Source organism: Tilletiopsis washingtonensis, assembly GCF_003144115.1.
Source record: "Tilletiopsis washingtonensis strain MCA 4186 unplaced genomic scaffold FA09scaffold_19, whole genome shotgun sequence".
NCBI lineage: Eukaryota > Fungi > Basidiomycota > Exobasidiomycetes > Entylomatales > Tilletiopsis > Tilletiopsis washingtonensis.
The window spans coordinates 23,008-49,110 of NW_020312016.1; the positions used below are offsets into that span (position 1 = coordinate 23,008).

General features: G+C 67.9%; 12 protein-coding genes across 12 annotated transcripts; 4 read left to right on the plus strand and 8 right to left on the minus strand.

Annotated features, from left to right (window-relative positions):
• Window positions 1-1,100: 1,100 nt before the first annotated feature.
• FA09DRAFT_331563 (DUF605-domain-containing protein) lies at window positions 1,101-2,998 on the plus strand. Its single transcript, XM_025743075.1, has 3 exons — window positions 1,101-1,440; window positions 1,684-1,759; window positions 1,815-2,998. Exons 1-3 carry the CDS (start codon window positions 1,109-1,111, stop codon window positions 2,961-2,963), a joined length of 1,557 nt encoding a protein of 518 aa, XP_025596228.1. The 5' UTR covers window positions 1,101-1,108; the 3' UTR covers window positions 2,964-2,998.
• Window positions 2,966-4,007, minus strand: FA09DRAFT_331564 (alpha/beta-hydrolase). Its single transcript, XM_025743076.1, has 3 exons — window positions 3,511-4,007; window positions 3,186-3,461; window positions 2,966-3,135 (listed from the first exon to the last, which is right to left on the minus strand). The coding sequence occupies exons 1-3, from the start codon at window positions 3,985-3,987 to the stop codon at window positions 3,046-3,048; spliced, it is 843 nt and encodes a 280-aa protein (XP_025596229.1). The 5' UTR covers window positions 3,988-4,007; the 3' UTR covers window positions 2,966-3,045.
• A 1,531-nt stretch (window positions 4,008-5,538) lies between these two features.
• Window positions 5,539-7,779, plus strand: FA09DRAFT_331565 (aldehyde dehydrogenase). The gene is made up of 4 exons (XM_025743077.1): window positions 5,539-7,160; window positions 7,324-7,365; window positions 7,421-7,491; window positions 7,549-7,779. Exons 1-4 carry the CDS (start codon window positions 5,813-5,815, stop codon window positions 7,585-7,587), a joined length of 1,500 nt encoding a protein of 499 aa, XP_025596230.1. The 5' UTR covers window positions 5,539-5,812; the 3' UTR covers window positions 7,588-7,779.
• Window positions 7,780-10,396: 2,617 nt separating this feature from the next.
• FA09DRAFT_101080 (hypothetical protein) lies at window positions 10,397-10,880 on the minus strand. The gene is made up of 2 exons (XM_025738937.1): window positions 10,872-10,880; window positions 10,397-10,756 (listed from the first exon to the last, which is right to left on the minus strand). The coding sequence occupies exon 2, from the start codon at window positions 10,672-10,674 to the stop codon at window positions 10,435-10,437; it is 240 nt and encodes a 79-aa protein (XP_025596231.1). The 5' UTR covers window positions 10,675-10,756; window positions 10,872-10,880; the 3' UTR covers window positions 10,397-10,434.
• Window positions 10,757-11,970, minus strand: FA09DRAFT_340527 (hypothetical protein; the record flags this gene model as incomplete). The annotated part of the gene is made up of 3 exons (XM_025744326.1): window positions 10,757-10,818; window positions 10,872-11,551; window positions 11,741-11,970. The coding sequence occupies 3 exons, from the start codon at window positions 11,968-11,970 to the stop codon at window positions 10,757-10,759; spliced, it is 972 nt and encodes a 323-aa protein (XP_025596232.1).
• Window positions 11,971-12,673: 703 nt separating this feature from the next.
• FA09DRAFT_101128 (hypothetical protein) lies at window positions 12,674-14,930 on the minus strand. Its single transcript, XM_025738940.1, has one exon. The coding sequence runs from the start codon at window positions 14,607-14,609 to the stop codon at window positions 12,732-12,734; it is 1,878 nt and encodes a 625-aa protein (XP_025596233.1). The 5' UTR covers window positions 14,610-14,930; the 3' UTR covers window positions 12,674-12,731.
• A 704-nt stretch (window positions 14,931-15,634) lies between these two features.
• FA09DRAFT_340529 (hypothetical protein) lies at window positions 15,635-16,663 on the minus strand (the record flags this gene model as incomplete). The annotated part of the gene is made up of 5 exons (XM_025744327.1): window positions 15,635-15,847; window positions 15,961-16,069; window positions 16,122-16,446; window positions 16,500-16,519; window positions 16,614-16,663. 5 exons carry the CDS (start codon window positions 16,661-16,663, stop codon window positions 15,635-15,637), a joined length of 717 nt encoding a protein of 238 aa, XP_025596234.1.
• A 345-nt stretch (window positions 16,664-17,008) lies between these two features.
• FA09DRAFT_362283 (hypothetical protein) lies at window positions 17,009-17,623 on the minus strand (the record flags this gene model as incomplete). The annotated part of the gene is made up of 2 exons (XM_025745456.1): window positions 17,009-17,426; window positions 17,517-17,623. The coding sequence occupies 2 exons, from the start codon at window positions 17,621-17,623 to the stop codon at window positions 17,009-17,011; spliced, it is 525 nt and encodes a 174-aa protein (XP_025596235.1).
• A 610-nt stretch (window positions 17,624-18,233) lies between these two features.
• Window positions 18,234-20,102, plus strand: FA09DRAFT_101170 (FAD/NAD(P)-binding domain-containing protein). Its single transcript, XM_025738941.1, has 5 exons — window positions 18,234-18,891; window positions 18,946-19,303; window positions 19,365-19,402; window positions 19,453-19,866; window positions 19,917-20,102. The coding sequence occupies exons 1-5, from the start codon at window positions 18,566-18,568 to the stop codon at window positions 20,074-20,076; spliced, it is 1,296 nt and encodes a 431-aa protein (XP_025596236.1). The 5' UTR covers window positions 18,234-18,565; the 3' UTR covers window positions 20,077-20,102.
• FA09DRAFT_101096 (phosphoglycerate mutase-like protein) lies at window positions 19,709-21,987 on the minus strand. The gene is made up of 4 exons (XM_025738939.1): window positions 21,973-21,987; window positions 20,587-21,912; window positions 20,474-20,528; window positions 19,709-20,422 (listed from the first exon to the last, which is right to left on the minus strand). Exons 2-4 carry the CDS (start codon window positions 21,733-21,735, stop codon window positions 20,094-20,096), a joined length of 1,533 nt encoding a protein of 510 aa, XP_025596237.1. The 5' UTR covers window positions 21,736-21,912; window positions 21,973-21,987; the 3' UTR covers window positions 19,709-20,093.
• Window positions 21,988-25,644, minus strand: FA09DRAFT_101095 (hypothetical protein). Its single transcript, XM_025738938.1, has 2 exons — window positions 24,759-25,644; window positions 21,988-24,709 (listed from the first exon to the last, which is right to left on the minus strand). The coding sequence occupies exons 1-2, from the start codon at window positions 25,277-25,279 to the stop codon at window positions 22,180-22,182; spliced, it is 3,051 nt and encodes a 1,016-aa protein (XP_025596238.1). The 5' UTR covers window positions 25,280-25,644; the 3' UTR covers window positions 21,988-22,179.
• FA09DRAFT_101215 (hypothetical protein) lies at window positions 25,365-25,974 on the plus strand. The gene has a single exon (XM_025738942.1). The coding sequence runs from the start codon at window positions 25,473-25,475 to the stop codon at window positions 25,935-25,937; it is 465 nt and encodes a 154-aa protein (XP_025596239.1). The 5' UTR covers window positions 25,365-25,472; the 3' UTR covers window positions 25,938-25,974.
• The last annotated feature ends 129 nt before the right edge of the window (window positions 25,975-26,103 follow it).

Sequence of the window (26,103 nt, forward strand, 5' to 3'; positions counted from 1 at the left end):
GGCTGGCCATCTGCTGCGGCGTCTCGTGCGTGTCGCCCTGTGCGAGAGACTCAGCCGCGGCTGGGCGGCCACGACGCAGCAGTACATACCGTGAAAAGTCCATCGGCCTCCTCAACGCCCTCCTCGACCACCCAGCCCTTCCATCGCCCGACGATGTCGGCGCGGCCACTGCGGTTGTCGCACGTGTGCCGCTCCGCAAAGCCCTCGCGCAGGCCCTCCATGATGGTGGGCGGCGAGGCGAGCGCGCACTTGGCATTCCAGCTGCCGTCCTCGGCAAGAAGCGTGCCGGCATAGGCGAGCGCAGCCGTGTATGCGCTGCGCTGCAGCGGCGAGGCAAAGAGCGCGGTCGGTAGCGGGGCCGGGTCGGAGCTCTGCTGCGAGGCCTGCAGTGCATCACGCACGGCCCGCGCCTGGCCCTCGCCCAGCGCCGTCAGCGGCGGATCGGGCCCCCAGACGGCCCCCTCGCCGTCGCCAGTTAGCAGCGACCACTTGCGATCCCACTCTGCGACGCCGTACTTTGCCTCGGCGACATCTGCGGCAGCGTCAGCGGTGCGCAACGGAGCGTGGCTGCGCGACGCACTGTGGTAGCCCTCGCCGTGGCGCGCGGCCCAGACGAGCTTGTAGCTGGCGCCGCCAGCAGCGTCGCGGTTGAGCTGCGCCAGGCGAGCGCTGAAGTCGCTCCACGCGGCGCCGTCCGGCAGGCCGAGGTTGGCCGGCACCTGCGGCAGCGATGCGGGCGCCTCGGCCGTGCTGTGCACGAGCGGCGAGGGCTCGATCTGCCGCGCGGCGTCAGCAGACATCATCGGGGAGTGCAGCAGGCGGCGCCGACGACGCACAGTGAAGGTGTATGCGCTCGGCGGAGCGGTAAACATGCTGGGCAGGTGGTTGGAAGCAAGCAGCGAGTGAGGCGCGCCGGCGCCTCTGGTGGAGGCGCGCGCCGTGAAGCCAGAATTCTTGAAGCCGCGCGCACGTGATGCCACGCGCTGTTGAGCCGCTGCGCTGCGCTGCGCTGCGCTCGGGCCAGGGGCAGCCGTGATGATGCTTCGCCGCGCCTCTGTGCCGCGCTGAGCGCTCACAGCCTCGCTTCCCTCCACCACCCTCACTCACCATGTCCAGCGCCCTGCCGCCCGCGCCGCCGGCCCTGCGCGCGCTCACGCCGCACCTGCAGCGCTTCGCCGAGCTGCGCACGGCCGATGCGGCGCTCGCCTACTGGGTGCTCTACCGCGCCGCGCGCCTCGGGCTGGCGCAGTATTCCGCGCTGGAGCCGCCGGCGCGCGCCTTCCTCACGCAGCTCATGGACGTGCTCGAGGCGCACAAGGCCGCCATGCGCGGCGACGCGCGCGTCGAGAGCGACGACTCGGGCCGCACCTACGTCGAGGCGCGCGCGCGCGATGTCTTCGGCCGCGCCGACGCCGAGGACCGCCAGGGCAAGGCGGGCCGGTGAGTGGTGCTGCGGACGTGTGCATGCGCAGCGGGGCGTGCCGAGCCGGAGGCGCAGTACATGGGCAGCGGAGCGTGCAGTGCCTGCCGCGCTTGCCGGGTGTGAGCGCCCGCTTGAGGCAGATGCATTGCTCGCCGCGACTTGGCCGAGTCGCTGACAAGCTGCGGAGCTTGAGCGGTCGAGCGCAGGTGCTGCTGTGCACCTCAGCATCAACCCTTCTGACACGGCTGCTTGCCTCTCAGGAACACGGCAAGGGCGTTCTTGGCCGCTTCGACGTTCCTAGACGTGCTCTCGGAGTTTGGCGAGCTAGACGAAGAGGTGCGTCGCCCCATCCTTCGCCGTGCGCGTTCGAGCTCACAACAGCGACACTCAGCTGGGCGCCAAGCACAAGTACGCCAAGTGGAAGGCAGCAGACATTGCCAAGGCGCTGCGTGAGGGGCGCGTGCCAGTCCCGGGCCCCGCTGGTGGGCTGTCGGCCGACGAGGTGGCCGCCGCCCAGGCCGAGGCGGGACTCGCCGCGCTCGGCGTGCCGGTTGAGAGTGCGCGGGCCAAGGAGGAAGAGGATGCGTACGTGGCCCGGGAGATGGCGCGCCTGACTGCTGGCAGCCCTGCGCCGGAGACGGCCGATGACGCTGCGTCTCCTGCCCGCGCCTTCTCGCCTGCCGATCCTTCTCTGGACGTTGAGACGCCGCGCAAGGGGCTGCGCGCCCAGAGCCGCCTCTCTCGGGATGTGACGCCCGGCCTCGCGCCGGAACAGCCGCAAGCGCCTCCGTCACAGGGCTCGGGCGTGCCGATGGGCTCGCCAAACTTCTCTCTGCCGATGTCTGCGCGCGGCCAGCTCTCGCGCGCTGGCAGCGAGAGCGGCATTGCACCTGGCAGTGGCTCTGGCGCAGGAGCCGGAGCCGGCGACGTCTTTGCCTCGCCGTCTGGTGCTACAAGCCAGCTCGCATACTCGCCGACACTTCCGCCGACGATCCCGCCATCTGCGTCGCCGCGTCCCCTGCCGCATCCGCAAGGTGGCAGCAGCACGCTCGGTCTCTCTCCGAATCTCTCGCCGTCCTCGGCAGCAGCCGCAGCCGCAGCCGCAGCGGCAGGGCATGCTCCCTTTGCACCTGCGCCGCCCGGCTCTGCCCCGGCACCGCATCCGCCGCGCCCGCCGCCGCCACGCCAGAGCACGTCTGGCTTCTTGAGCCATGGGTCCGGCGCCGGCGGCCTGCCTGGCACGCCCGGCTCTGGCTTCTTGCCCCCTCCGCAGCAGCCCTCCGCGCCGCCCTCGGTGGCTCCCTCGCTCCGGCCTTCCGCACCCGCCGCCTCAGCACCGCCCTTTGTCGCTGCTCCGCCGCAGCCACCGCCGCCCGCGGCCGTGGCTGCGCCGCCGCTGCCGACCTCTCTCACGCATCAGCAGACGACACGCGTGCAGAAGCTCGCGCGCCACGCCGCCAGCGCGCTGGACTACGACGACATCGATACGAGCCGCAAGCTCATGCGCCAGGCTTTGGACGTGCTGGAGGGACGCGAGTAGGCGGGTGAATGAGATGCAGTGATGACGAGCAGAGGGTATGTGATGGGTTGTCTCTATGTGCGTGAGAGCAGCTACGCGCGGTCTAGTGCTGTGACACGTCCGTCTCGCTGCGCACGATGGCAAGCAGGTAGCCCCAGAATGCCTCGGTCTGCAGCGACTCGTCGTGCGTGCCCTGCGAGAGCGTCAGCGATCGTCGGCGTAGCGATGCGCGCCGTCGCTCACAGTGAGGGTCCAGTACGTCTGCACGCTGCAGCCCTTGCGCTGCAGCTCCGTCTGCGCCGCCTTGCTGCCCTGCACGTCGAGCAGCTCGTCGTCGAGCGAGTGCGCCAGGTACACGCGCGGCGGCTGCGGCGGCACGGGCCATGCCGGCAGCGACGCTGGCGCGTAGCGCTCAATGCCCAGGTCGCAGTCCGGCGGCGGTGCGCCAAAGGCCTGCTCCACAAAGGAGACGTATGACGGATAGGCACGCAGCATCGCGACGATGTCGTAGATGCCCGCCTGCACGCGTGTCAGTGGAGGACGAGGCAATGTCAGGCGGCGCACTCACGATGCCCACCCATGCCTTGATCTGGCTGCGCTCCGGGAGGCCAGGCATGCGCTCCACCTCACCCTTGCCCACGGATGCAGCCTCTGCGCACAGCGCCATCGAGAGGCACATGTGCGCGCCGACACTGTGGCCAGCCACGACGGTGTTGCGAGGATCGATGCGGCTGCGCCACGCCTCGTCGCCGGATCGCAGCAGGAAGCTCAGCGCGTCGCTGGCGTCCTGTGCGTGCTGCGGGTGCCGCACGGCGCCGCCGTCGGACGTGGACAGGCGGTACTCGACGAGCGCCACAGCGACGCCGTGGGTCGCGAGGTGTGCGGCCAGGCGCGCGTGGTCGGACGCCGCATTGGAGCGCCAGGCGCCGCCGTGGATGAAGACGAGCAGCGGCGCGCGTGCATCGCCCGGCGGCAGCGAGAGCAGCACGTGCTGGCGCTCATGCTGCGTGCCGTAGGGCAGCGTGAGCGTGGCAGGCAGAGACATGACTTGAGAGCGTGGAGAGGGTGAGGGAGAGAAGCGAAGCGATCAGGAAGAAGCTCGGCGGCACGGGAATCGGGCCGCGGCGTTCTCGGCGCACGGGCCGCGCTCTCGTCGCCCCCTCTCGATGTCCCCTCCGCCCTTGCTGCCCGAGGCCCTCGGCATTCCTTCTGACGCACCTTCAAGACCAAAATATTTGTGGGTGACATGTCAAAAACTTGCTGCCGCAGTCGGTGTGCTTAGGTCGCTTGGAACCTCTTGTCAGACCGGATCGCGGATGTGCGAAGGCTACAATCAGAGGTCGACAGCATGCGCTTCTCATTCGAGATACGGCCAGACGGACGTCTGGTCGTCATCGAGTCATACACACAGCCCTTCTACTGTCTTCGCGATCACCTGGTCAGAAGAGCGCCCATTCTGACAAGGTGTCGCATCATCTTGAGAGACGGCGCAAAGCAAAGCGAGCAGCGCGTCTCATCGCCGCGTTGTGTCGACATTCGCAACCGAAGACGACTTTGATGGGATCAGGACTCATCTAGAGGCTGTGACTATGCCTGCTCCAGATTATGAAGCTATCTCCATGTCTCACCAGCATCCCTGTTCGCTCGTCAGCAGAAGAAAGCGCTGAGCAGCAGGGAGCGGCACTCGAGCACATCCGCTGCCGATTGTTCTCGAACAAAGCTGAGTACGGCCGCCTCCTCCGGCAGCTCCTGCGCATCGACTGTGATGTTGGCACGACAAGGAGGAGGCCCATGCGTGCATTGCGCTGTCAGGACGAGGAGCGGCCCAGGAGATGCGGGTCGCCGGCCAGCGTGCACAGGCCATCGGGCGCGTGTGCTAGCCGCGCGGCGCAGCGGTCCGGATGGCGGCGTGCTGCTCGAGCTGTCGACCGCACCGCCGGCCTGATGTGGGGCACTCCGTCAAATTGCGTCCATCGCAGGCAACAAATGGCACACGGACCGCTCGACACTCTTCGAGGCCTGATCTAGACCGCGCTCTGCAAGCAAGAACCGTGCGAGTCTATCACCGCTGCGCTCTGAGTGGCGCGCGCCACCTGCAGCAGCTCCTGCCGGCCGCCGCAAAGTGGTCGGAGGAGAGGGTCAATATCCAGGCCATGGCAAAGTAGAGCGGGTGGGTGCAGCGGGTCGAGTGCTCTGTGCGCACACGACTCGGAAAGAGCGGCGCTGGCCGAGCTTGCCGCAGAGGAGAAGCAGACCCCACCGAGAGCTGCACCTGGCTGCTCCTGCTAAATGCTGCTGTAGCACGGCCTCCGCTCAGGCCGCGGGCACGCACCTCTCTCCTCGACGTCGATGGCGATTAGCGTGCTGTGTAGGCCGGATGCCGTCTCCATAGCGTCCGGGTGGCCGAGGCCGAGGGGCCCCGCGTGAGGAGTGCGGCGCTCTTTCTCTGCCCCGCTTCCGCTGGACCGCAGTGGAGCGGCCGTGCGCAGCGACGAGCCAGAAGGTCGGCACATGTGCAGTGTCCCCAGTCGGACGATGAGACTGGTGCGCGTGCGGCGGCGACGGCGCGGTCCGCGGCGCCTGCGCCAGCGCGCCGCCTCCTTTGGCGGGTGGGAACGCGGCGGCGGCGCGGCAAAGGCGGACTCCACACCGAGTGCCGAAGATCGATTGAGCGGCTGCGGGGAGCGGCGGGGAACACTGGCCACCTGCCCGCCCTCCGCACGGACACCGACACCTGCTAGCCGCGGCTGCAGCCACGCAGACCAGCCACGGCACGCTGCGCCATTCTGGTCGCCACTCTCTCGCCATCTCTCACCCTCTCACCACCACCACATCCCACCTCAGTACACCACCCACACTCTGAGCACACCATGTCCGCGAACCTCTCCTTCAACAACGGCGGCAAGTCGACCGTGCAGACGGGCCTGTTCATCAACAACAAGTTCCAGCCGGCGCTCGACGGCAAGACGTTCGGCGTCGTGAACCCCGCGACGGGCGAGGAGATCGCGCAGGTCAGCGAGGCCAGCGCCAAGGACATCGACGTCGCCGTCAAGGCCGCGCGCAAGGCCTACGACGAGGTCTGGGGCGAGCGCACGCCCGCGGCGCAGCGCGGCAAGCTGCTCATGAAGCTCGCCGACCTCGTCGAGAAGCACAACGACGAGCTGGCGTCGATCGAGTCGCTCGACAACGGCAAGGCCTTTTCGATTGCCTCGTCGTTTGACGTGCCCAGCGTCGCGGCCAACCTGCGCTACTTTGGCGGCTGGGCCGACAAGAACACGGGCCAGACGATCGAGGTCGACTCGTCGGCCGACTTCCACTACACGCGCCACGAGCCCATCGGCGTGTGCGGCCAGATCATCCCGTGGAACTTCCCGATCCTCATGTTCGCGTGGAAGATTGCGCCCGCGCTCGCCACGGGCAACACCGTCGTGCTCAAGACGGCCGAGCAGACGCCGCTCTCGGCGCTCAAGATGGCCGAGCTCATCGTCGAGGCCGGCTTCCCGCCGGGCGTCGTGAACATCGTGTCGGGCTTCGGCCCCGTCGCCGGTGCCGCCATCAGCGCGCACATGGACATCGACAAGGTCGCGTTCACGGGCTCGACGCTCGTCGGCCGCAACGTCATGAAGGCGGCCGCCTCGTCGAACCTCAAGAAGGTCACGCTCGAGCTCGGCGGCAAGTCGCCCGTCATCGTCTTCGGCGACGCCGACCTTGACCAGGCCGTCGGCTGGGCCGCGTTCGGCATCTACTTCAACCACGGCCAGTGCTGCTGCGCCGGCTCGCGCGTCTTTGTCGAGGAGAGCGCGTACGACGAGTTCATGCAGAAGCTCTCGGCCAAGGTCAAGCAGGTGCAGGGCATGGTCGGCGACGCCTTCGACAAGAACACCTTCCAGGGCCCGCAGGTCTCGCAGCTGCAGTTCGACCGCATCATGGCGCACATCGAGAGCGGCAAGAAGGACGGCGCCACGCTCGTCTCCGGCGGCGCGCGCCACGGCGACAAGGGCTACTTCATCGAGCCCACGATCTTCACCGACGTCAAGCCCGACGCCAAGATTGCGCAGGAGGAGATCTTCGGCCCCGTCCTCGTCGTCTCCAAGTTCACCGACGAGGCCGACCTGCTCAAGAAGGCCCACGACACCATGTACGGCCTCGCCGCCTCGGTGCACACCCTCAACATCAAGAAGGGCATCTCGGTGGCGCACAAGCTCAAGGCTGGCACGGGTGAGTAGAGTGGCGGATCAGCTGCACCACGCGCGCGCGCACGGGCCATCCGCTGACGCGCCGCGCGTCCCTCCCCTCCCCGCCTCCCTCGACTGCAGTCTGGTGAGTTGCCTGACTGCTTGTGCCGCTTCTAAACCTTATACTGACCATCGAAATGCTCGAAGGATCAACCAGCACAACCAGCTCACTCCTCAGGTTCCGTTCGGTGAGCAGAACGATTGCCTTAGGCGATTTTCGATGTGCTGAGACGATTTTCGCAGGCGGCTACAAGGCCTCGGGTATCGGCCGCGAGATGGGCCAGTACGCCCTTACGAACTACACCAACGTCAAGGTGAGTGTGTCATTGTCGCCGCTACCTACTTACACGACGCTGACACCACCCGTCCAGGCCGTGCACCTCGCCCTCGACAAGCAGGCGCCCATCTAAGCCGCCTCGCGCCAGGCCTCGCCGCCGCGTTCCCTTTCGCTCATGTCTCGTCCACACATGTCCCGTCCGTCACGTCTGATGCCCCCGCATCGCCATCTGCGATGCGGCCGTTCCCAATGTCTTCTGTTCCCTTCCACACACGCCACACCTGTCGCGTCCGATGCGCTCCCTCGCGAATGCCACCGTGTCTGCGCCACGCTCGTGCCCTGACGCCTCTGAGTCTTCTTTCTTGCCACGCTCTGCACGAGAGTCCGTAGGCTGCTGAGGATGCAGCCGAGCGAGCAAGTGAGACTAAGACTCTTGCTCCTGCCCACATCTGCTGCGCGATGCGGAGCACGCGCGGAAAGAGAGGCAGTGGACGCGTCCACGCCGAGAGCCGCGTGCCAGGCTTGCGGCTGCGACGACTTCATCATCTGTCCGAAGCTGCGGCAGCACCAGCGCAGCAGTACCACCCTGACGTTGAAGCCAGCACTTCTGGCAGAGCACTTGGTTAAGTCAAGTCGATGAGAGCGAGGAGCTAGCTCGCCATCCGCCGCGCGCCGCTGCGCTGTCTCCCACGCGTCGAAGAGCGCCTTGCGTGCGTCGAATCTATGCTGCCCGCTTCTTTTTCCGGCTCGCTTTCCCCGGACCGTCGCCAGCGAAGGATTGGGGAAGATGACAATACTATGCGCATCTCCTGCCTTCGCTGAATGCCCACCCAGAGCGAGCTGTGCCGATCTGCACACGTGCGCGCGCGTGGATGGCATGTCGGCGAGCGACGTAGGCGCGACGCGCCTCGCGCCATCGCCGGCGGTAGGCCTTGCCCCTGCTGCTGCGGCTGCTGGCAGTCGTGAACCTTTCGGTACAAGCACCTTCCTGCTCAGCTGCCGCGACAACAGGCTCCGGCGCTCTTGTCTTGTCATAGGCATGGCTGCGTTGCGTCTGCGCCGCGGATCACGTGCGGTGCCCCCTGAGGGGTAGCCGAGCTGCGCCGCGGCACAACACCCCTGAGAGCGGCCCCGCTCAGGCACTCGGCACCTGTGCTGATGGCGTCATCAACGGAGGCATCGCAAGCAAGAGGCACGCACGCCGCACCTGCGCGTGCGGCTTCGCGCGTTCGCTTCTGTCGCTCCGGACGGCAGCAGCACCGCTGCTTTCCGCTTTTCGCTCGCTCGCCTCGGCCCCGCTCTACGTCATGACCTGGACACTGGCGATGTGCCCGCTCTTTCTCAACCTGCGGCCGGCCCGCAGGTCGGTGCGGGGTGCGGTGCCGAGCCCTTCGCAGCGCGCCGTTCCGAGCCCGCGACAGCGTCTATACAAAGGAGCAGTCGAGCACGCGCAGTTTCTCTCCGCACCACCACCCCCTTATCCTCCTGCGCCGTCTCTTCTTCGCCGCGAGCCGTCAGCAGCACCTTCCGCAGGTGACGCCTGCCAGGCACGCCTCGGTCGTACTCTGCCTGATCTGCCCCACGGCAACGGCGACTGCGGCAGTCGCTGCTACCGTCGATGCGGCGGCGACAGCGACTGCCACCGTCGTCGTCGCCTTTAGGCGACCTCGCCCAGTACTGGTCGACCAGGAGCTGCGAAGCTGTACAGCGCCAGCGGCCATCGTCATCGGCAACCCGGCGCTGGGCTCGCCTCTCAGCGTGGTCGACATGATTCTTCTCGAGGCGGAGACGTCGCAGCGAGCGCGCCTGTCCCCAGCAAGGCGCGAGTCGTGCCGGTATCGAGAGAGCGGGGCTGTCCTCTGTAAGTACTGCTTCCTGAGGAGGTTTGAACGCCTTTCCGCCCTCAAGCACTAGCTGATTCAGTCGTGCTCCACCAGCTCAAGAGTCATCTCCTCATCAAGGACCGGAGCCTCCATGGCCGACGCACGGCTCGCGAGTCCTCGGCCAGCCAAGGCGGCTCGACTGAAGCGTCGCGTGCTTGTGAGTCGAGTCGCGCGCTCAGCAGACCTCTCCTCTGACACTGCAATCACGGCGTGGCCGAAGCTTCTCTCCTCGTCATCGTCCTGGCTGTTTGGGCCCGAACGCCACAGCAAGCTCGACACGGCATTTCAGGCGGTACTGAGCAGGGCGCTGAGGCTATGGAGTATGTGATTCCCAAAAGGCGGGCAGCAGGTTCCTGCTGCCTGCTTCTTGGGCATCACGTGCTTCATAGCCTCAGCGCCGATAGCGATGCCGCCGGGCAGAGGTGCTTTCCTTGCTCTGTCACCGCTCGATCCCGACTGCGCCGACACCATCCGTCTTGCGAGCTCCTCAAGCAACACAGCTTCCACGAGACCTCTGACCTCCGGGCGCGTCGCAGCAACGAAGCACGAGCGTTGAAATGTCTCGCTCGACCTTCAGCCGGTGTCCATGACCGCGACATTCGCAGGCATGAGCATCGGCTTGTCGTCGAGCAAAGCATGCCATTACTTGCCGCTCTGTTGCTTCCACGAGCCTGATTGCACTAACGGACGGTGAGTGACTTGAGACACACGCGCCAAGGATGAGTACTGATTGCTTTCACTCGACAGATGCGAGCGCCTGCTCGAGCTGATCGCTGTCGATTGCTGCTTCGCTGTCGGAGAGTCGTGCACGGTTCCGTCGCCGTTCCCTGCCACGGAGCAGTCGCGCTGGAAGCGCGCACAGGCCAGGACTGCAGAAGTGGACGACTCTGCGTGTGCTTCTGTAGTCCTGGTGTGTGCGTGCGCTTACCGCGGGACGGCTCTTCGGCTGGTGAAGGTGTGCCGCCGATGCGAAGTGCTGCATTGCTCCATACGCCGATCGCGCAGCCAGACTCGAGCCTGATTCTCGGCCGTCCTATCTACAACAAGCTCTCCACGTCGTCACCGTCTTACTTCAGACGTAGCTACACGCTGCCACTTCAATGCCCATCACGTCCATCTCTGCTTTCCGTCGTGTGACTGTGTGACGTCGCTGGCTGCGACGCTACGGGCTCCAGAGCTCTGCCGAGTGCTGATGCTCTGTTGCTCCCGTCGCGCTCGGCAGGCGCCCTGGGCATCGCTGTCGTGCGCGCGAACTGAAGGTAGCACGGAGAGGATCGCCACGCTGCCGCGGCGTTGATCGCTGCAGAGGCGCCGCTACGCCGTCGTCTCGTCGCCATCACCACGCCAGCAGTTCGCTCGCGCACCGTCACGAGAGTTCATCAGTCGAGAGTGGGCATCGCAAAGCATCAAGTGACATGGCTAGAGCGGAGCAGCGAAGGCGAGCGCAGGTCCACCACGCGGGCCGCCGAGCGAACGCGAGGCTGCGGGATGACATGGTCAGACTGAGCGGCGAGGCCGCGACCTCTCGACTCACCACTGGTGCGCGCACCGGGCACCTTGGGCTTCGCCTTTGCGCCGCCGCCGCGCGCCCGCTTGCCCGTCAGGCTCTTGCCCTTGTAGAACTCGCCGCCGGGCATGAAGGCCGGGTCCTCGAGGCCCAGCGGGTCGTCGGTCGTCTTCTTGGGCTTCTTCTTCTGCGCCGGCGCCTCGGCCTTGGCCGCCATGCCGAGCCTGCGCTTAAGGAAGGCGCGTGCCTTGGCGTCCGGCCGCGCGGTCGGGCCTGATGTCGGCGCAGCGAGACGCTCCTCTCCGTCGGACGCCGCCTCGGACTCGAGCGGCACGAGCGCACGCACGACGGTCCGGCCGTCCTTCAGGCGCTTCATCGGCTCGCCGTCGCGGCCGCGCACCACGCCGCCTGCGCGTTTGAGCTGCTCGCGCTCCTCTCTCCGGGCCTCTCGCGCCGCACGACGCCGCTCCTCGAGCTCCTTTGCGGTTGGTGCGCTGCTCGACGCGCCGCCGAGCGGCTTCTCTGCGGCGAAGACGGAGGCAAAGAGCGCGGGGTCGAGCCGGCTAGCCGAGCTCGACGGAGCAGAGGACGAAGCAGCGGCATCGTCTAGCGCACCCTCGGCGGCGAACGCCTTGGCTTGCTTCTTCGACTTGGACACTGCGGCGGCCTCGCGCGCCTGTGCAGCCCGAGCGCGAGCTGCCTTTTGGCTGGAGAAAGGTGTGTCAGCGGGAGACCATCACTGGTCCCAGGCGACGTGGACTGGAGCTAGCAAGCCACCATACGCTGCCGTTGAAGGCCGAGTGGCGTCGCACGTAGGACCCTGGACCTGTGTCCTCACAGCACGGTCGCCCAACCTGCGCCTCGCACGACACATCTCCGCCCTCGCCTTGACTTACCTCTTGATGGCGCTGCGCTCCTCATCCACCCGCTTCGCCACGCTCTCGCGCACCGCCTCGTTGCTCTGCGCCTCGGGCGCCTCGTCGCTGTCCTCGTCGTCGCTCTCCTGTGGCAACTGCGCCTTCGTCACGCGCTTCGCCGGCGCATCGAGTGGTGCGGCATCAAGCGAGAGCTTGCGCGAGGCAGACGGCAGGATGGCAGCAGCATTGCTGCGGCGTGCTGGCGGCATGGCAGGGAGTGTACGGATCGGGAGTGGAGATGCGAGCGGATGAGAGGGAAAAGGCGCGAGGCGAGAGGCGCAGAGAGACGCGCGCCAAAAAAGTTCACATCCGCTGCGGCCCGACTCCCGGCGCGCTGGGCAGCAGGGCGCCGCAAGGTCCAGCCTCCCCTTTCCTCTTCTCACCACAAGCAAGAAGGCGCAGCAAGGACAGTGTATAGTTTACGGATAGGGTACGGATGCGCAGCAAAGGATGGAGAGGCTTAAGTTAAGGGTCATCGGCGCCTCGTCAGATCGCGTCAAGGCCGTCGAGCGAGTCGCCGTCGGCGTGCGGCGTGGGCCGCGAGTACGGCAGGCCCTCGCGCCGGCTCCAGCGCTCCGGTCTGCCGGCAGATGATGGAGACAGCGAGAGGCGCGCGGTGCTGGGCGACGAGCGGCCGCTCGGCGAGCGAGCGTGGCGCGCAAAGTGGCTCGCCGACGGCGGCGCAGAGAGCGGCGTGGCCGGCGGCAAATCCGTCCGCAGCAGCATCAGCGGCCGCACGCCGCCGGGGCGTGACGCCGGCTGCGGCGACGTCGGGCGAGGCGAGCCCGGAGCAGAGGAGCGCGAGTCGCGCCGACCAGGCTGCGGCGACTCGAGGCGGCCCGTCAGGAACTTGACGCTCTCGCGGTGCGACTCGAGGCACGCCTGCGTGAGTGCGGCACGCTCGGCGAGCTCGCGGCGCAGCGATGCCTCCTGCACGAGCAGGTTGTTGATCTCGGACTGAGAGGATGGCTCAGCGGCAAGCGTCAAGGGTCGCATCCTCGTCACTCACCTCCATCGACTGGATGTGCGACACGCTCGTCTGCAGCTCGGCGCGCGTGGCAGTCCACGTGTCCTGGCTCGAGGCGACGGCCGTCAAGAAGGAGTCGCTGCTCCCGGCTTCGCTGTCGTTCTCCTCGTCCACGCCGCGCAGAGAGCGCGCTGGCTCGTGGCCAAACGTCTCGGCGTACGAGCGCTGGGCGTACTCGGTGCCGAACGTGTGGCCGCCGAATGTCTCGGCGTACGACGCGCGCTCTTCGAAGAAAGACGTGCGCTCGTCAACTGGCGAGACGTGCTCGTCGCTACACGAGAGACCCTCCAGCATGGGCGAGAGCGTGTCTGCGTCGTACACGTGCGGATTGGCGTAGTACACCGGCGGGTCGGCGTAGATCTCGACGGTGGCAAGTGGGCCTTCGGTCGACGCGGTCGACGCAAGCGACTCGTCGGCGTAGAGCGGCGCCTCCGTCGTGTGCGAGTGCGACGAGCGCCACGTCGAGTCGCTCGAGCTGCCGCTGCGCAGCTCGCCGTCCTGCATCTCATCGAGCGAGCTGCCGCTGCGAAGCTCGCTGTCATGCGTATCTTCCGGCGCGGCGTGCCACTGCGCGCTCTCCATTTCCGTCTCGCTCTCGTCAGGCAGAAAGGTGCGCGTCGGCAAGTCGAAAGACGCCTCCGTCAACGCGCCAAGACTCGGCTGCCAGTTGCCTGGCCCTCGCAAACTCGACTGCTCGGCGTCGATGTCGTCAAGCTCCGTCACAAAGTCGGGCCGCTCCGGGGTGCGCGGCAGCGCGGCAGGCGACAGGCGCCCGGGCGTAGAGGTGCTCACGCGCAGGCCTGGCGACCCGGAAGCGTAGTGCGCCAGTGAGTCTGGCCTCGGCGCGACAGGGCGGACCGATGTCGATGGCAGACTGCCCGAGCGTAAGTTGGCCTGCCTCGACTGCGCAAGCGACTCGCCCGAGTGCGAGCGAGGCAGCGCCGGCGTGCCACGGAAGTCCTCCTCTTCGGCGGCGTGGCACGTCACGGTGCGGAGACGCTGCCACGGGCTCCGTTTGCCGTCCGACATGGCCGTGGGCGGACGACGGCTCGGACGAGTCGGAGCTTGCGCGATGGAGACCGGCTCTGGCGTGGCACGACCTGTCGGCGGCTTCTCGCTGTCTGCAATTGTGGCAGCACTGCGACGACGGCCCAAATTGCCGATGCCCTCGAGCGTGCCACCCAGCCACGACGATCTCGCCGACGCTGGCGAAGCAGCACGACGTTGCGGCTTGGCCTCCACCACGCGCGAAAGACGCGCCGGGTCCTTGATGACGAGGACGTCATCTGCATCTGGCGGCATGTGCGCAAGCGTCGTCGACGGGCTGTACAAGGCCGCTAGCGCTGGCGGGCCAGAGCCGACGCTTGAGGGTGGCGCACCGGAGCTCGCGTTGGAAGTGCGCGGCGAGCGCGCCTTGAAGCGCCGACTGCTGCGCGAGCCAGTCTCTGTGCGCGAGGAGGCGGAGCCCGAATGGAGACTCGGCTCGGGCCGTCGGACCGGCCAGCAAAAGTCATTTGGCGCCAGCGTGCGGCCTTGCGTCGACTCGCTGTTCGGCGTCGTGGGCCGCGAACGCCGCCCCTCACTGCTGGACACGGAGAAGCGCGACCAAAGCTTGCCGGACGGCGACGGCGAGCGCGCGCGGGACTCGCCGAGCGGCGACGCCGAGTGCGACGACGTGAGCTGGTGGTGGCCCGTCCGGCCAATCAGCTGCGGATAGTTGGCGGCGGCGTGCGGCAGCTGGCTGCGCCGCGCCTCCTCCTTGTCGACCTCGGACGTGCGGCGCGAAAGCCTCGACAGCAGCTCGGGCGTGCTCGTGCGCATGGGCAGCGGGATGATCGCATGCGCCGGCGCGTCGAGGACGCAGACAAAGTCAAAGCACACCGTCGGCGTCGTGCCGGCGATGATGTCGTGCAGCGTGGCATGCTTGCCGCTGTCGAGCGCGCGAGCCACGACGGCCGGCTGGCGCCAGATGCGCAGCACGAGCGAGTAGCGCGCCTCGAAGCCCGGCTCGCGCTCCTCGCTGGCGAGCGAGAGCGGCTCGGACGAGAGCTCGTCGCTGCTAAAGACGCGCGAGGGCAGCGCCGGGCCCGCGAGCAGCGCGCGGTGCAGGATGCTGGCGAGCTTCGAGTCGAGATGCGAGGCGCGGTTGCCGAGCAGTCGCTGGCCCGTCTCGACGCCGTTGAGCTTGAGGCTCGCGAGACTGAGATGCGGATTTGCCGACGCCGGAGACTTCGGCGGCGCCAGACACCAGCGCAGCGTATACTGCGCGGCGAGTGTCAGACGAGCCGGACAGCGCAGCTTCGGGCACGACTCACATCTGTGCCGGGCACGACGTGCACCGTAGCGTAGCTGCCGCGAGCCGTGTGCTGCAGGCTGGCCTCTGACACGACGTGGTGTGTCGATCTGGGCGGCCAGCCGGCGCTGCGGTGCGCCTCAAGCCATGCCTCGCCGAGAGCGTGGTGCATGGCGACGGGGTGGTGGAGTGAGAGACCGCAACGTCGGCGCTGCGGTGCTCTTCAGGGCGCCCTCTTTGCCGCCTGCGTAGACTGGCGCTGGACAAGGAGGTGTCATCAAGCCTTCGGCGCGGCGGCTCACCAGCGTCTTGCTCGCCTCATCCGCAGCAGGCACGCATGCAGTGTCGGGCTCTGCGATTCACCTGGCGCGCTTTCGAAGCACTCTCTCGCAGCCATCGAGCTCAGGAGGCAAGCCGCCGTCCTGGGCGGCGTCCGGAGTGCTGCGGCGGGACACTCGCCGGCCAGCGCAGAGACGAATGAGAAAGCATCGTGCCATTGCAGCCCGCCTGCCCGGTGCCGCTCTGTTGGAGCGCAGCTCGGCGGCTCCGGCCCCTAGGAAGGCTGCTTGAACAGCTTGCTGACGTACAAGGCCTCCTTGCAGTCGCCCTCCTTCTTCTGCGCCTCCTTGTACGCCGGCTCCGCGGCGCAGCGCTCCAGCCACTTCTGGATCTCCGGACCCACGGCGAGGCCCAGCTTCTCACGCCATGCCGCGCTGCGTGCTCCGGTCATCGCCGCGAACATCTCGAGGCCGAAGATGTTGCAGATCTATGCACAGAAGCGTGAGCGACGGATGAGAGTGCCGGCGGAGGAGAGCAAGAAGATGGCCTCATCAAGCGCTCGCCCCATGCGCCGCACGGGCCCCTCTATCGGCCACTCACATCCGCGGGGCCGATGCCGCCGCCAAGCAGCGAGCCGCCGTTGGCACGCAGCGTGCGCTCGATGTACTCGATGTCGACCTTAAGGCCGCGCGCGATGATGGCCTCCTGGCTGCGGCGGGCGTCAGCATTGCAGATCCGAGCGTGTCGCACGCAGCACGCACGCCGAGCTGCCGTCGTCGGTGAGCACGCCGGCGCGGTTGGCGTAGTGGAGCGGCATGAGGTGCAGCATGAACGACGCCTCGGAGAAGTGCAGCCAGAAGCTCAGCTCCTGCGCCTGCTGCGTCTTGGCGGCAATGTCGACGCCGCCGTAGTGCGCGAGCAGGTACTGGAAGATGGCGCCCGTCTCGGAGATGACGAGCTCGCCGTCGGTCAGCACGGGCGAGCGCGCCAGCGGGTGCACCGCCGCCAGGCCCTTGCCGGAGAAGGCCGCATCGACGCCGAGCCGCGTCTTGGGGTCGCGGGCGTAGTGCTTGATCTCGTAGGGCGCTGCGCAGGGGTCAGGCGAGGCGGCGAGTGCCAAGCATGGAGCGGCAGCTCACTGTTGAGCGTCTCAAGCAGCCTGCGGGCGAGAGCGGAGTGAGTGCGAGAGCGCAGGCGGCGCGTGCGCGGCAGCATGCAGATGCAGGGGCTGCAGCATGCGCTGACGAGCTCACCACAGCACACGGATGGAGCGCGACGCCTCGAGGTGGTGCAGAGTGAGCATGCTAGAAGGCTGCGGATGGATGATGGTCTGACGGACAGGAGCACGCAGCGACCTCAGACGCTGCATGCTGCCCCACGCAGATCACCGTGGTGGAGGCGGGAGGCATGCATGCATGCATGTGTGCGTGCTCGGCAAAGCCGGCACATGCCAAAGGCCGATCTCGCTGCGTTGGGCCGCTGCAGCGCGCGAAGGCGTGACAGGCAGCTTTGCTGCAGCGGCAGCGCAACGTCCCACTCAGCCTCTCACCACCGCCACACGCCGCGCAAGACCGTGCCCAAATGTAGCATTGACCATACACAGCGTACCTCGCCAGTTGTCGCCCTGCGCAACCGCCTTGCGCTCGCCTCAGCGCGCAAAGAACGGCGGCGGCGCCGCACGCTCGGCAAAGACGACGTCGGAGAGGCCCTGCACCGTGTTCTCGACGACCTGCAGGCGCAGCTCGAGGTCCTGCTGCTTCTCCAGCTGCGCCTCGGCCTGCTTGCTGCTGGCGCCAGCGCCGATGCCGAGCTGCTGGACCACGCCGCTGCCGCGCTCGAGCGCCAGCACGCGCTCGCGCAGCGCGTGGTTCTCGCCCGCCAGCTGGTCGATGCAGCTCTCGAAGAAGAGACGCAGCTTCTGCAGCTCGTCGCTGCTGCCCTTGGCCTGCGTGCGCGCCTGGCGCAGACGGTGCAGCCGCTCGCTGACGTCCTGCCGCGCGTACAGCAGGCGCGTGACGGCCTTGTGCGGCGGCTCCTCGCTCATGTACTCCTCCATCTCGCGCAGGCTGCAGCGAAGCGAGCGTCAGCGAGCTGCCGGCAGCGCTGGCTCTGCGGAAGGCAGCCATCTCCTTGTGCACTGTGCTCACTGCACTCACTGCACGCTGAGGGTGTCGTACGCCGTCTCGAGCTCGGCGATCTCCATGCGCGGGCAGCGCTCGATGATCTCGCGCGCGTACGCCTTGGCCGCCCGCACCGCTCGCATGGTGATGGAAGGAATGGTGAAGCGCGGTGGGTGTCGCGTGGCAGGCGTGGCCGTGAAATGTGAGTCTTGAGCTGGGAGGAAGGCGGCGGTGTGCTCGTGGTCGCTTTCCAGGCTTGAGCTCAGCGCTGATCTCAAGTACGGCGGCATCAGGCGGCGTGGCCCATGCATCAGGGCGGCATTGCCGGCTCATTGCACCCCTGCAGCGCCGTCGAGGTACATTCACTGCGCCCGTCGCTCGAAGCGGGGCGGCCGCGCTTCTCGAGGAAGTGACCCCTGAGTCTGCGGCGCGCCGCCGTGGAAGATCTCAGGGGCTCTCCGAGCAGACATTCATCAGCTGCGCTGCCGCTTCGAGAGGCCTCAAAGCTCGGCCGTCTCTCAGCCGAATCATCTAGGCGAAGATGCGGGGTGCAAGACGTCGCACAAAGAGGCGGTTACCACCCCGCAATGCACTTGCAGAAGCCGACCATGGCGTTGGGTGCGGCCTCGGCAGCGTAAGCAGTGCAACTGCCGCTTGGCAGCTTGGGGCTGACCGCATGGTCCCGAGGGCTGTGCTGAAGGTGAGACTGATCAATGACGACCACGTGCAAGCACGAGGCGGCACCCGGAGGATGCAGATGATAAGCCAACGCCGGTCGAGGAAGACACGACGGACTGCGGGCCGCGCGGAGAGCCGGCCGCCGAGCGTTGCGTGGGAGCACCGCGCTGCGAGCACGCCGCCAAGCCTGCGCCATCCTCTCTCTGCCTGCCTCGGACGGCTTCAAGAGATCTGGCAGCCGTGTTCGCGTCGAGCCATGCTGCAGCTGCGGCTGAGCAGCACACTACAGCCTGGACATGGGCTCGCGCCTGGCTTATCGGCCGCGAGCACGCACTTAAGAAGCGACGCCTCGGCCCTGACGAAGCAGCCGGCACCACCGTCTCTTCCTCACCACACCTCCGCACGGCATGCCTGCTACCACGCTCGCCTGGCGTCCGCTCAACGTTGCCATCGTCGGCGGCGGCATCGGTGGCCTCGCCGCCGCCGTCGCACTGCGCCGCGAGGGCCACGCGTGCACCATCTACGAGCGTCGCTCTGCAGCCGGTGAAGTCGGCGCGTCGCTGTCCTGCGCCGCGAATGGCGCACGCTGGCTCAAGGCCTGGGACGTCGACACGGCCGCCGGCAAGCCCGTCACGCTCCTCAAGCTCACCATGCGCGAGTGGCAGAGCGGCGACGTGCGTGCCGAGTACGACCTGAAGGGATACAAGAGCGAATGGGGATGCGAGTACGCGATGTGAGCATAGGTTCCGCCCGCAAGCGCAGGCCCTTATTGACGAGGGGCCGCCAGGTACCACCGCCAGGACATGCATGCGATGCTCCTGGACGCAGCGACCTCTCCAGACGGCGCTGGTCCGCCCGCCAAGCTTCTGACCGGCTACACGCTCGTCTCCCTCGACGCCGCCGCCGGCTCCGCCAGCTTCGCCAACGGCGAGCACATCAGCGCCGACATGATCATCGGCAGCGACGGCATCCCCCCGGCCCTGCGCTCGGCGCTCGGCATCGTGCCCGACTCGCGCCCGGCGCCGCAGACGTGCTACCGCTGCAATGTCTCGCGCGAGGAGGTCGAGGCGCTCGGCCTGGCTTGGGCCAACGATCCCGCCATCCAATTCTGGGGTGGCTATCCGGGCGTGCCTGGCCTCAGCCAGGTGAGATGCTTCGACCCGCATTCACTCTTCAGCACTAACGCCAGTGTGGCAATACTACAAGATCGTCATGTCGCCGTGCGCAGGCGGCGAGATCCTCAGGTGAGTCGCACAGCGTGTCGGACGCCCAGCGCTCCTCACGCTCGCTGCAGCTTCTACTGCTTCATGCCCACGGAGCAGTCCAACCACCACGAGGAGGGCTTCACGTGGGGCGAGGCAGCCATCGACGACCTGCTTGCGGGCCAGTACGCCACGCTGGACCCGCGCGTCGTCACTCTGCTGCGCGCGTCCATCGAGCGCCGCCCCTGGGTGCTCTTCGTGCACCAGCCGTACCCGTTCTGGTCGCAGGGCCGCGCCACGCTGCTCGGCGATGCGGCGCACCCGATGATGCCGCACCAGTCGCAGGGCGCGTGCCAGGCACTTGAGGACGCCGCGGCGCTCGGCCTCATCTTCTCGCGCAAGCACGCCGAAGCCGGCCTCACGACTGACATTGTCAAGGGCCTCGCGCTGTACGAGCAGGTGCGCAAGCCTCGCGCCACTAAAGTTCAGGATGCCAGTGCTCGCGCGTGAGTGCAGGCGCGGCCCGTTCAACACGCCTTGCTCACCCCATCGTCAGCCTGGAGGACCTCAACGAGCGCATCGGCTTCAGCAGCCTGGCGCCCAACGAGCCTGCGGGCCGCAAGGACAAGCTCACGGTTGCCGAGATGAACCGCTACGACATGGCGGCCGACATCGACGAGCGCGTGGCTGCCCTGCTCCAAGCTGCCGCGGCCTGATGGCAGGCAACGTCATTTCATGCGTCGCACTTGGCCCACTCCTCGTTTGAGTTTACGAATGCGAGCGCCTTGTGGACGACGTCGACGGCACAGAGGCCCTGAGCGGCGCGTGCGTCCGGACGCGGGCACCACGAGGCGCCGCGCGGGCTCTGCACGGCGCCGTTGGCGCGCACGCGGAGGTACGGCGAGCGGCTGCCGGCGCACGAGAGCTTCTCAAAGGTGATCTTGCCCTGCAGCGGGCCGATCTGCGAGAAGACCCAGCGGTGCGGAGCACGCTCGGCGTGGAAGTCCGTCGAGAGCTTTGGCCCGTCAAAGAGGCCAAAGGCGGCGGCAATCGGACCGATGTCTAGCGAAGTGTCAGTGCTGGGCTGGAGGAGAGGCGGCTTCAGCGACTCACTGTTGTCGTGCGTGCCGTCGAAGAACACGCGCGTGTGGTCCGGCACCGGGAAGGTCTGCCGAGCGAGCGAGTCAGCAGGCTGCTCTGGCCGTCAAGATGCGAGAAGGGCTCACCGCGGACGAGCCGTCGAGCGTCGAGTTCAGGCTGGCGCCCGGCGCTGGCAGACGTGACTCGAAGCGCGCAAACAGCTCGCGGATCCAGCCCTCGCCGAGGGCCTTGAAGAACGGGTTGCCGTAGCCGGCGCCGTAGTACTTGCCGGCGTCGTTGGCGTAGCCGTAGATGCTCCACTCGTTGTCGCGGAAGATGCCGCACCACGGACTGATGCGCCCGCCGTCGAGGCGCAGCTGGCCGTCGACGACGCTGGCGCGGCCGAGCGTCTCGAACGAGCACAGATTGCCGATGTTCAGCACGTCTGTGTACGTGAGGTTCACGGCGCCGGCGCCCGCCCGCTGCAGCACCTCTTGCAGGCGTGCGCCAATCGTCGGGAGCACCGTCGAGTTGCCGTAGCGCGCCTGCGCGCCGTCCTCGCCTTGGCTGGCCGGGAGGTTGTTCTCCGCCGTGCACGTGCTCACGTCGAGCGTGTTGTTCTTGCCGGGGAGCTCGGAGATGTCGAGGTCTGTCTGCGGCAGGTTCGGCGCGTTGCGCACCTGGTCCGAAGTGGAAATGTTGCCTGTCGGGAACGGGTGTCCCTCAAAGCCGAGGCGCCAGTAGCGCGCCGTGAGGATCACGCGGTCGTTGCCGCTGGCGACGTCGCCGGAGCCGCGAACGAAGGGCGTGCTGCGTGCGAGCTCGGGGTACGTGGCGGCGGCCGTCTTGCCCGAATACCAGGCCTGCAGCGCGCCGTAGGGCACGAGCGACGACGTCTCCTTCTGCAGCTGGGCGTCGAGGATGAAGGCCATCTCGGGCGGCACACGCTGGGCCGTCTTGAGCGACGCCTGCAGCTTGGTGACGGTCGCCTTTGCACGCTTGAGCGCGCCGTCGGTGAAGTGCCGGGCGCCGTGGCGCTCGAGGGTGCTGACGACGTCGACCTTGCAGCCGGGCGGCGCCATCTGGCTGTCATGGCCGACGAGGTAGCGCGGGCTGTACTGGCCCATCTGCTGGAAGATGTGCGGCGGCAGGCCAGCGTGCAGCGCCCGGTCGCCGTCGACATCGCCGATGCGCTGCGCCTGCACCAGCGGCAGCTGTGCGGCGGCCACGAGGCTCACGACCAGGGTCAGGAGTGTGCAGAGCTGCATCGTAAAGAGCTTGAGTGGTGGCTGCATCGTCGCAGGCTCGGTGTGGCTCTCTTTATACCTCGCGGCCCGGCGCCCGGCGTCCGCAAGACATGCGCACGTCTAGTGGTGGTGTGCCCGGCGAAGAGCAGCACGGACGCAGACCGCAAGGCGACTCTGCGTCTGGCAGTCGCCGGGCGTCTTGAGGAGCTGCAGGGCTCTGCACGTCTGGACGATGGAAGGGTGAGCGAGCGCGCCGCGTGCGGCGCCGAGCCGCCGGCGGCGCACCCTTGGCGCCGCCTCGCCGGCGGCATCCTTCTTTCGCCCGCGCGCCTCCGGCGTGCCTGCATGCGAAGCGCGACGCGAACGTGCGCTCGGGGCATCGCCGCCGTAGCTTCCGCCTCACACATTTCCGAGCGGCCGAGCTCGCGGCAGTCATCGTCAAGGCACGTCGTTGCAAGTCATGATAGGGGTTGAGAGGCGGCAGACGTAAGACTACTCGAGCGAGAGGCGCACCTCCCAGCAGCAGTCGGCGCGCGACTGCGACGCAACTTCAGGTGCCGCACAGGCAGCGAGCATGTCGAGCTCCACCACGAGGCCCGCGGCGACGGCACGGGTGGTGATGTGCGAGAGAGAGACGGGCACGTCGTCGATCGTGATGCGCGGCGTAGCCGCCCGCGAGAGGAAGAACACGAGCGTGCCAGCACGGTCGACGAGCGCCACGAGTTCCTGGCGCTTGGCGCTCTGCGTCGGCGGGGCCGAGCGCAACGCCAGGGAGCGCTCCTGGCGGTCGACGACGACGTGCGAGTCGCGCAGCTGTGCCGGCACGACGGAAGCACGGCGGGCCAGCTGCGTCTGCACCAGCAGCAGGATGCGGCGTAGCGGCGCCAGAAGCATGAAGTGCGACGAGATGGCGTGCAGCGTGTTCGTCAGGATGAGCATGACGGCCAGCAGAATGGCCGAGGGGCTGAGGCCCTGGAATGTCGGTGCGCTGTGCACGAGAGAGAGCGTCTGCGGCTTGGCCTGCACTGAGGATGTGCGCAGCGAGCGCAGCGCCGCAAGCGGCAGGTACTTGTCTTTGAGACCGAGGCACGCAGCCTGCACATCGTCGCCGAGGGCGAGCAGCGGGGCAACACTCCAGCTCCTGCTCTCGCCAACCGCCAGTCGAATCGGCAGCACGGGCGCGCAGCCGAGGCGATCGGACTGGGCGGCCAGCTCTGCCTGGGTGACGACGGCGAAGTCCTCACAGCTGGCGTCGCACACTGCGACGTCGTGCGCTGAGCTGCCGGCGAGGGCGTCTGCGATGTCGCAAGTCCGGAGCGTGCCAACGGTGCTTGCATCTCCCGCGCGCACGTTGAAGGCGGCGATGCTGCTGACGGCAACCTGCTCAGCCAGCTGCCGAGGCTGAGCCACAACCAGCGCGGCTCCGTCGGCGTTCGAGGTGACGTCCTCCCACATGGAGCCAGGCAACAGGCGCGCTGCGTCCTGGGCCTGCAGGGGTCGAGTCGCTGCGATGATGCCGGACTTGCTGCGCGTGGGCGCAAGAAGAGATTGCAGCGCATCTGCAGCCTCGCGTTCGGCGCTGGCACGGTCGGAGGTGAAGATGCGCGCGCCAGAGTACACGGCGCGGAAGCGAGCCTGCGCTTGCGCCTCGAGGGCGCCCACATTGCTCGTGCAGAGCATGTCGGCGTCGGGCTGATGAGAGCCGTCGAAAAGCATCACGATGCGTGCGGCGTGCACGAGCAGCCAGCGAGCGGCGTCGGTGTGGCCAGGCACAATGTCGTCCGTCGAGCGCCACTGGCCTGTGCTTGCTGGAGCCAGCGCACGGAGTGACGCTGGCTGACCCTTGCCCATCGCCATGCAGTGGATAACTGCGTTCGGTCCGAGATGCCGGCTCGCTGCTGTGTCGAAGGCGCGCTGCGCCGCCCGCACGTAGAGAGCCTCTTCGGAGCCGAAGCTCGAGGAGCCCTCGAGGCGCATGCTGGCGAGCTCGCCTTGCGCGTCGAGCTTGACGAACGTGACGCCGGCCTCCGCAAGTCCGCCGAGCGTCTTGTCCCAGAAGGCGTCGAGGCTTTCGATCGCCGGCAGGAGTGCCTCACAGGGGCCATCGGGTCCCTGCAGCGTGGCGCGCTGCAGCGGTCCGTACTCTTCCGCCGAAACGCCGTCCCAGTAGCCGATGAGCGTGAGCCAGACGCCAAAGTCGCGCACCGCTGGGAAGCGCTCGTGCACGGCCGAGATGTAGCTGGCCAGCGCGTCGGGGTCTTCAGGCGCCGGCGCGTCCAGCAGCGCCGGGTCGAGACAAGCAGCATCGAGACGGCCGCGCCCGAAGCCAGAGCTGCTGGTGCACGCCCAACCGTCGTCGAGCAGCAGGGCAGTTGTGGCGCCCGGCGCTCGCTCCTCCAGCGCGGCGAGGGCGTCCAGCACCATTGACAAGTACGGCCGCTGGTGCGACAGCGCCTCCCACGTGCACAGCGCCAGTCCTCGGCTCGCGTCCAGAGGTCCCGGACCTGTCAGTGTCGGGCTTGGCAGCTCGTCGGCAGGGCTGCGTGCACCAGTCGCAAGTGGCTCGTCGCCTGCCTCTGAGGGCTCAGCGGTGCTTCCTGACGCGCTGTCCTTGCTCTCGTCGCAGAAGACGCCGCTGTCGCTGAGGCGGTCCGGGCTGACTGGCGCAGAGAGACGCGGACGCAGGCTGTATGCCAGCTGCTCTGCTTGGATGAGATGCACCCGCGCGGCGTCCAGCACGCGCGAGACAGTGGCTTGCATGTCAGACGGCGTGCAGAGCGCTGCGAGGACCGTGCCTTGTGCTTGAGCTCCGAGGGTGGGCGAGGCGATGATGTCGAGACCCAAGGCGCTGCTGTGCGGGCCGTGGGCCTTGACGAGACCAGACGAGGCCTGCGTGTCGGACAAGGCGACGAGGACGAGCACCGCTGGACTCGGCAGCTCTAGGCGCAGCAGAAGCACCGGCGCCTCTGTCTCGGACGACAGCTCTGCTGGAGCGCACAGACGCGAAGTGTGCCATGTGCGCCTGACACAGCGTCAGCAGGTCAGATCCAAGAAGCTTTTGGCACACTCACTGTGTGCTTTCCAGAGCCATGACCTGCGAGACGCCATCGACTGCGGCAAAGCGCGAGCGTCCAGCGGGCGCAGTGAGGCGCGCCACGCCGTCCTCGCCGGCGACGAGCTGCAGCTCGGTGTGCAGCACGTCACGCAGCAGCGGCAGCGACGCCGCCCCGCTACTGCTGCTGCTGCTGCTGTGCACGCGGATGTCGGAGTGCTCGTCGCCGAACCACGTCACGCTGCCTTCGTCGGCGAGCAGGCGATAGGTGATGCGCGTCTCGGCGTCGTCGGCCAGCGGCACGCGCGCGACGGCGCCCGAACTGTGCGGCGCGGCCACGAAGGGCACCGCCGACCACTCGGCGCTGGAGTCGCCGCCGGCAGCGGCGTCGCTGGCCGCGGCGCTGTGCCAGGCCTGCAGCGAGCCGCCGCCGGGCGCAGGCAGGTGCGAGGCGTGCACGACGAGATGGCGCGCCTGGCGGATGTGGAGGGCGCTGCCGAGGCGCGGCTCGAAGAGCGGCACGGCGGCGGGCTGCGGCATCGTGCGGACGGGATGGGGGTGGTGGTGGGAGGAGAGCGGCGGCGAGCGGGCGGCGGTGGCTCTTTATGGAGCGAGTGCGGATCAGCCGCTGACAGGAGCAGGAGCGCAGTTCAGAACTGCGGCGTGTCCAGGGTCCAAACGTCGAATCGATATCGAGAAGTGCTGAGCGCTGCCCGCCTGCCTGTGCCTGCTGATGCTGCCGTGCATCGCTCCTGCGCGCGCGTGGCTTTCGCTGGCGCGCGTCGCGTGCTCGTGTGCCTTGTGTTGGTGCGCCGCTCGCGGCTGCTGGGCGCTGCAGGGGGTCCGCGGCCGTTGCGCATGCCAGCTCAGGCCATCTGCCGCTCTGGCTGCGCATCGGGGCGTGCAAAAGGGGCTCGAGACGAGCTTTGAGCACACGTCGGCTGGCGGCGGCGGCGGCAGCGGCGAAACTCGACGGCAAGGCAAGGCAGGAGGGAGGAGAAGCGAGGAGTGGGCGCCAGCCGGCAGGCGCGCGGCACGCCGATGGGGCTGCCGACCGTGGCCCACCGCAGAGCGGCGCCCAAGGAGGCCGTGGGGTGGACAGTCTGGGTGGTGCACCTCGCTGGCTCGCGAGCACAGATTATGCGCCTGCGCAGGGCCCAGCCTGCAGAGTGAGGCAGACAGCACGGCTCGAGGGTAGACGGACGAGTGCGAGCTTGGCTCGACGCTGCAAAGGAGACTCACGATGCGTCCGCGCCCGCAGCGCTGCCGCCTCAGCGCCTCGACGACTCGTGGCAGCGCGCTCGGCATGTCTGCTCATCGGCGTTGTGCGTCTTCTCCGGCGCTTCCTCTTGCGCAAGATGTGA

Bases quoted from the DNA above. Each gene is read 5' to 3' on its own strand.
- FA09DRAFT_331563 (XM_025743075.1), top strand. From the start codon at position 1,109: ATGTCCAGCGCCCTGCCGCCCGCGCCGCCGGCCCTGCGCGCGCTCACG. The intron at 1,441-1,683 runs GTGAGTGGTGCT...CTTGCCTCTCAG, and splicing joins CGCCAGGGCAAGGCGGGCCG to GAACACGGCAAGGGCGTTCT. The intron at 1,760-1,814 runs GTGCGTCGCCCC...AGCGACACTCAG, and splicing joins TTGGCGAGCTAGACGAAGAG to CTGGGCGCCAAGCACAAGTA.
- FA09DRAFT_331564 (XM_025743076.1), bottom strand. From the start codon at position 3,987: ATGTCTCTGCCTGCCACGCTCACGCTGCCCTACGGCACGCAGCATGAG. The intron at 3,462-3,510 runs GTGAGTGCGCCG...ACACGCGTGCAG, and splicing joins TCAAGGCATGGGTGGGCATC to GCGGGCATCTACGACATCGT. The intron at 3,136-3,185 runs GTGAGCGACGGC...ACGCTCTCGCAG, and splicing joins AGACGTACTGGACCCTCACT to GGCACGCACGACGAGTCGCT.
- FA09DRAFT_331565 (XM_025743077.1), top strand. From the start codon at position 5,813: ATGTCCGCGAACCTCTCCTTCAACAACGGCGGCAAGTCGACCGTGCAG. The intron at 7,366-7,420 runs GTGAGCAGAACG...CGATTTTCGCAG, and splicing joins CACTCCTCAGGTTCCGTTCG to GCGGCTACAAGGCCTCGGGT. The intron at 7,492-7,548 runs GTGAGTGTGTCA...CCACCCGTCCAG, and splicing joins CGAACTACACCAACGTCAAG to GCCGTGCACCTCGCCCTCGA.
- FA09DRAFT_101080 (XM_025738937.1), bottom strand. From the start codon at position 10,674: ATGGCGACGAGACGACGGCGTAGCGGCGCCTCTGCAGCGATCAACGCC.
- FA09DRAFT_101128 (XM_025738940.1), bottom strand. From the start codon at position 14,609: ATGCGCACGAGCACGCCCGAGCTGCTGTCGAGGCTTTCGCGCCGCACG.
- FA09DRAFT_101170 (XM_025738941.1), top strand. From the start codon at position 18,566: ATGCCTGCTACCACGCTCGCCTGGCGTCCGCTCAACGTTGCCATCGTC. The intron at 19,403-19,452 runs GTGAGTCGCACA...CGCTCGCTGCAG, and splicing joins GCAGGCGGCGAGATCCTCAG to CTTCTACTGCTTCATGCCCA. The intron at 19,867-19,916 runs GTGAGTGCAGGC...CCCCATCGTCAG, and splicing joins CAGGATGCCAGTGCTCGCGC to CCTGGAGGACCTCAACGAGC.
- FA09DRAFT_101096 (XM_025738939.1), bottom strand. From the start codon at position 21,735: ATGCAGCCACCACTCAAGCTCTTTACGATGCAGCTCTGCACACTCCTG. The intron at 20,529-20,586 runs GTGAGCCCTTCT...CTCGCTCGGCAG, and splicing joins CGCTCGACGGCTCGTCCGCG to ACCTTCCCGGTGCCGGACCA. The intron at 20,423-20,473 runs GTGAGTCGCTGA...ACACTTCGCTAG, and splicing joins CGACGGCACGCACGACAACA to ACATCGGTCCGATTGCCGCC.
- FA09DRAFT_101095 (XM_025738938.1), bottom strand. From the start codon at position 25,279: ATGCCGCAGCCCGCCGCCGTGCCGCTCTTCGAGCCGCGCCTCGGCAGC. The intron at 24,710-24,758 runs GTGAGTGTGCCA...ACGCTGTGTCAG, and splicing joins ATGGCTCTGGAAAGCACACA to GCGCACATGGCACACTTCGC.
- FA09DRAFT_101215 (XM_025738942.1), top strand. From the start codon at position 25,473: ATGCTGCCGTGCATCGCTCCTGCGCGCGCGTGGCTTTCGCTGGCGCGC.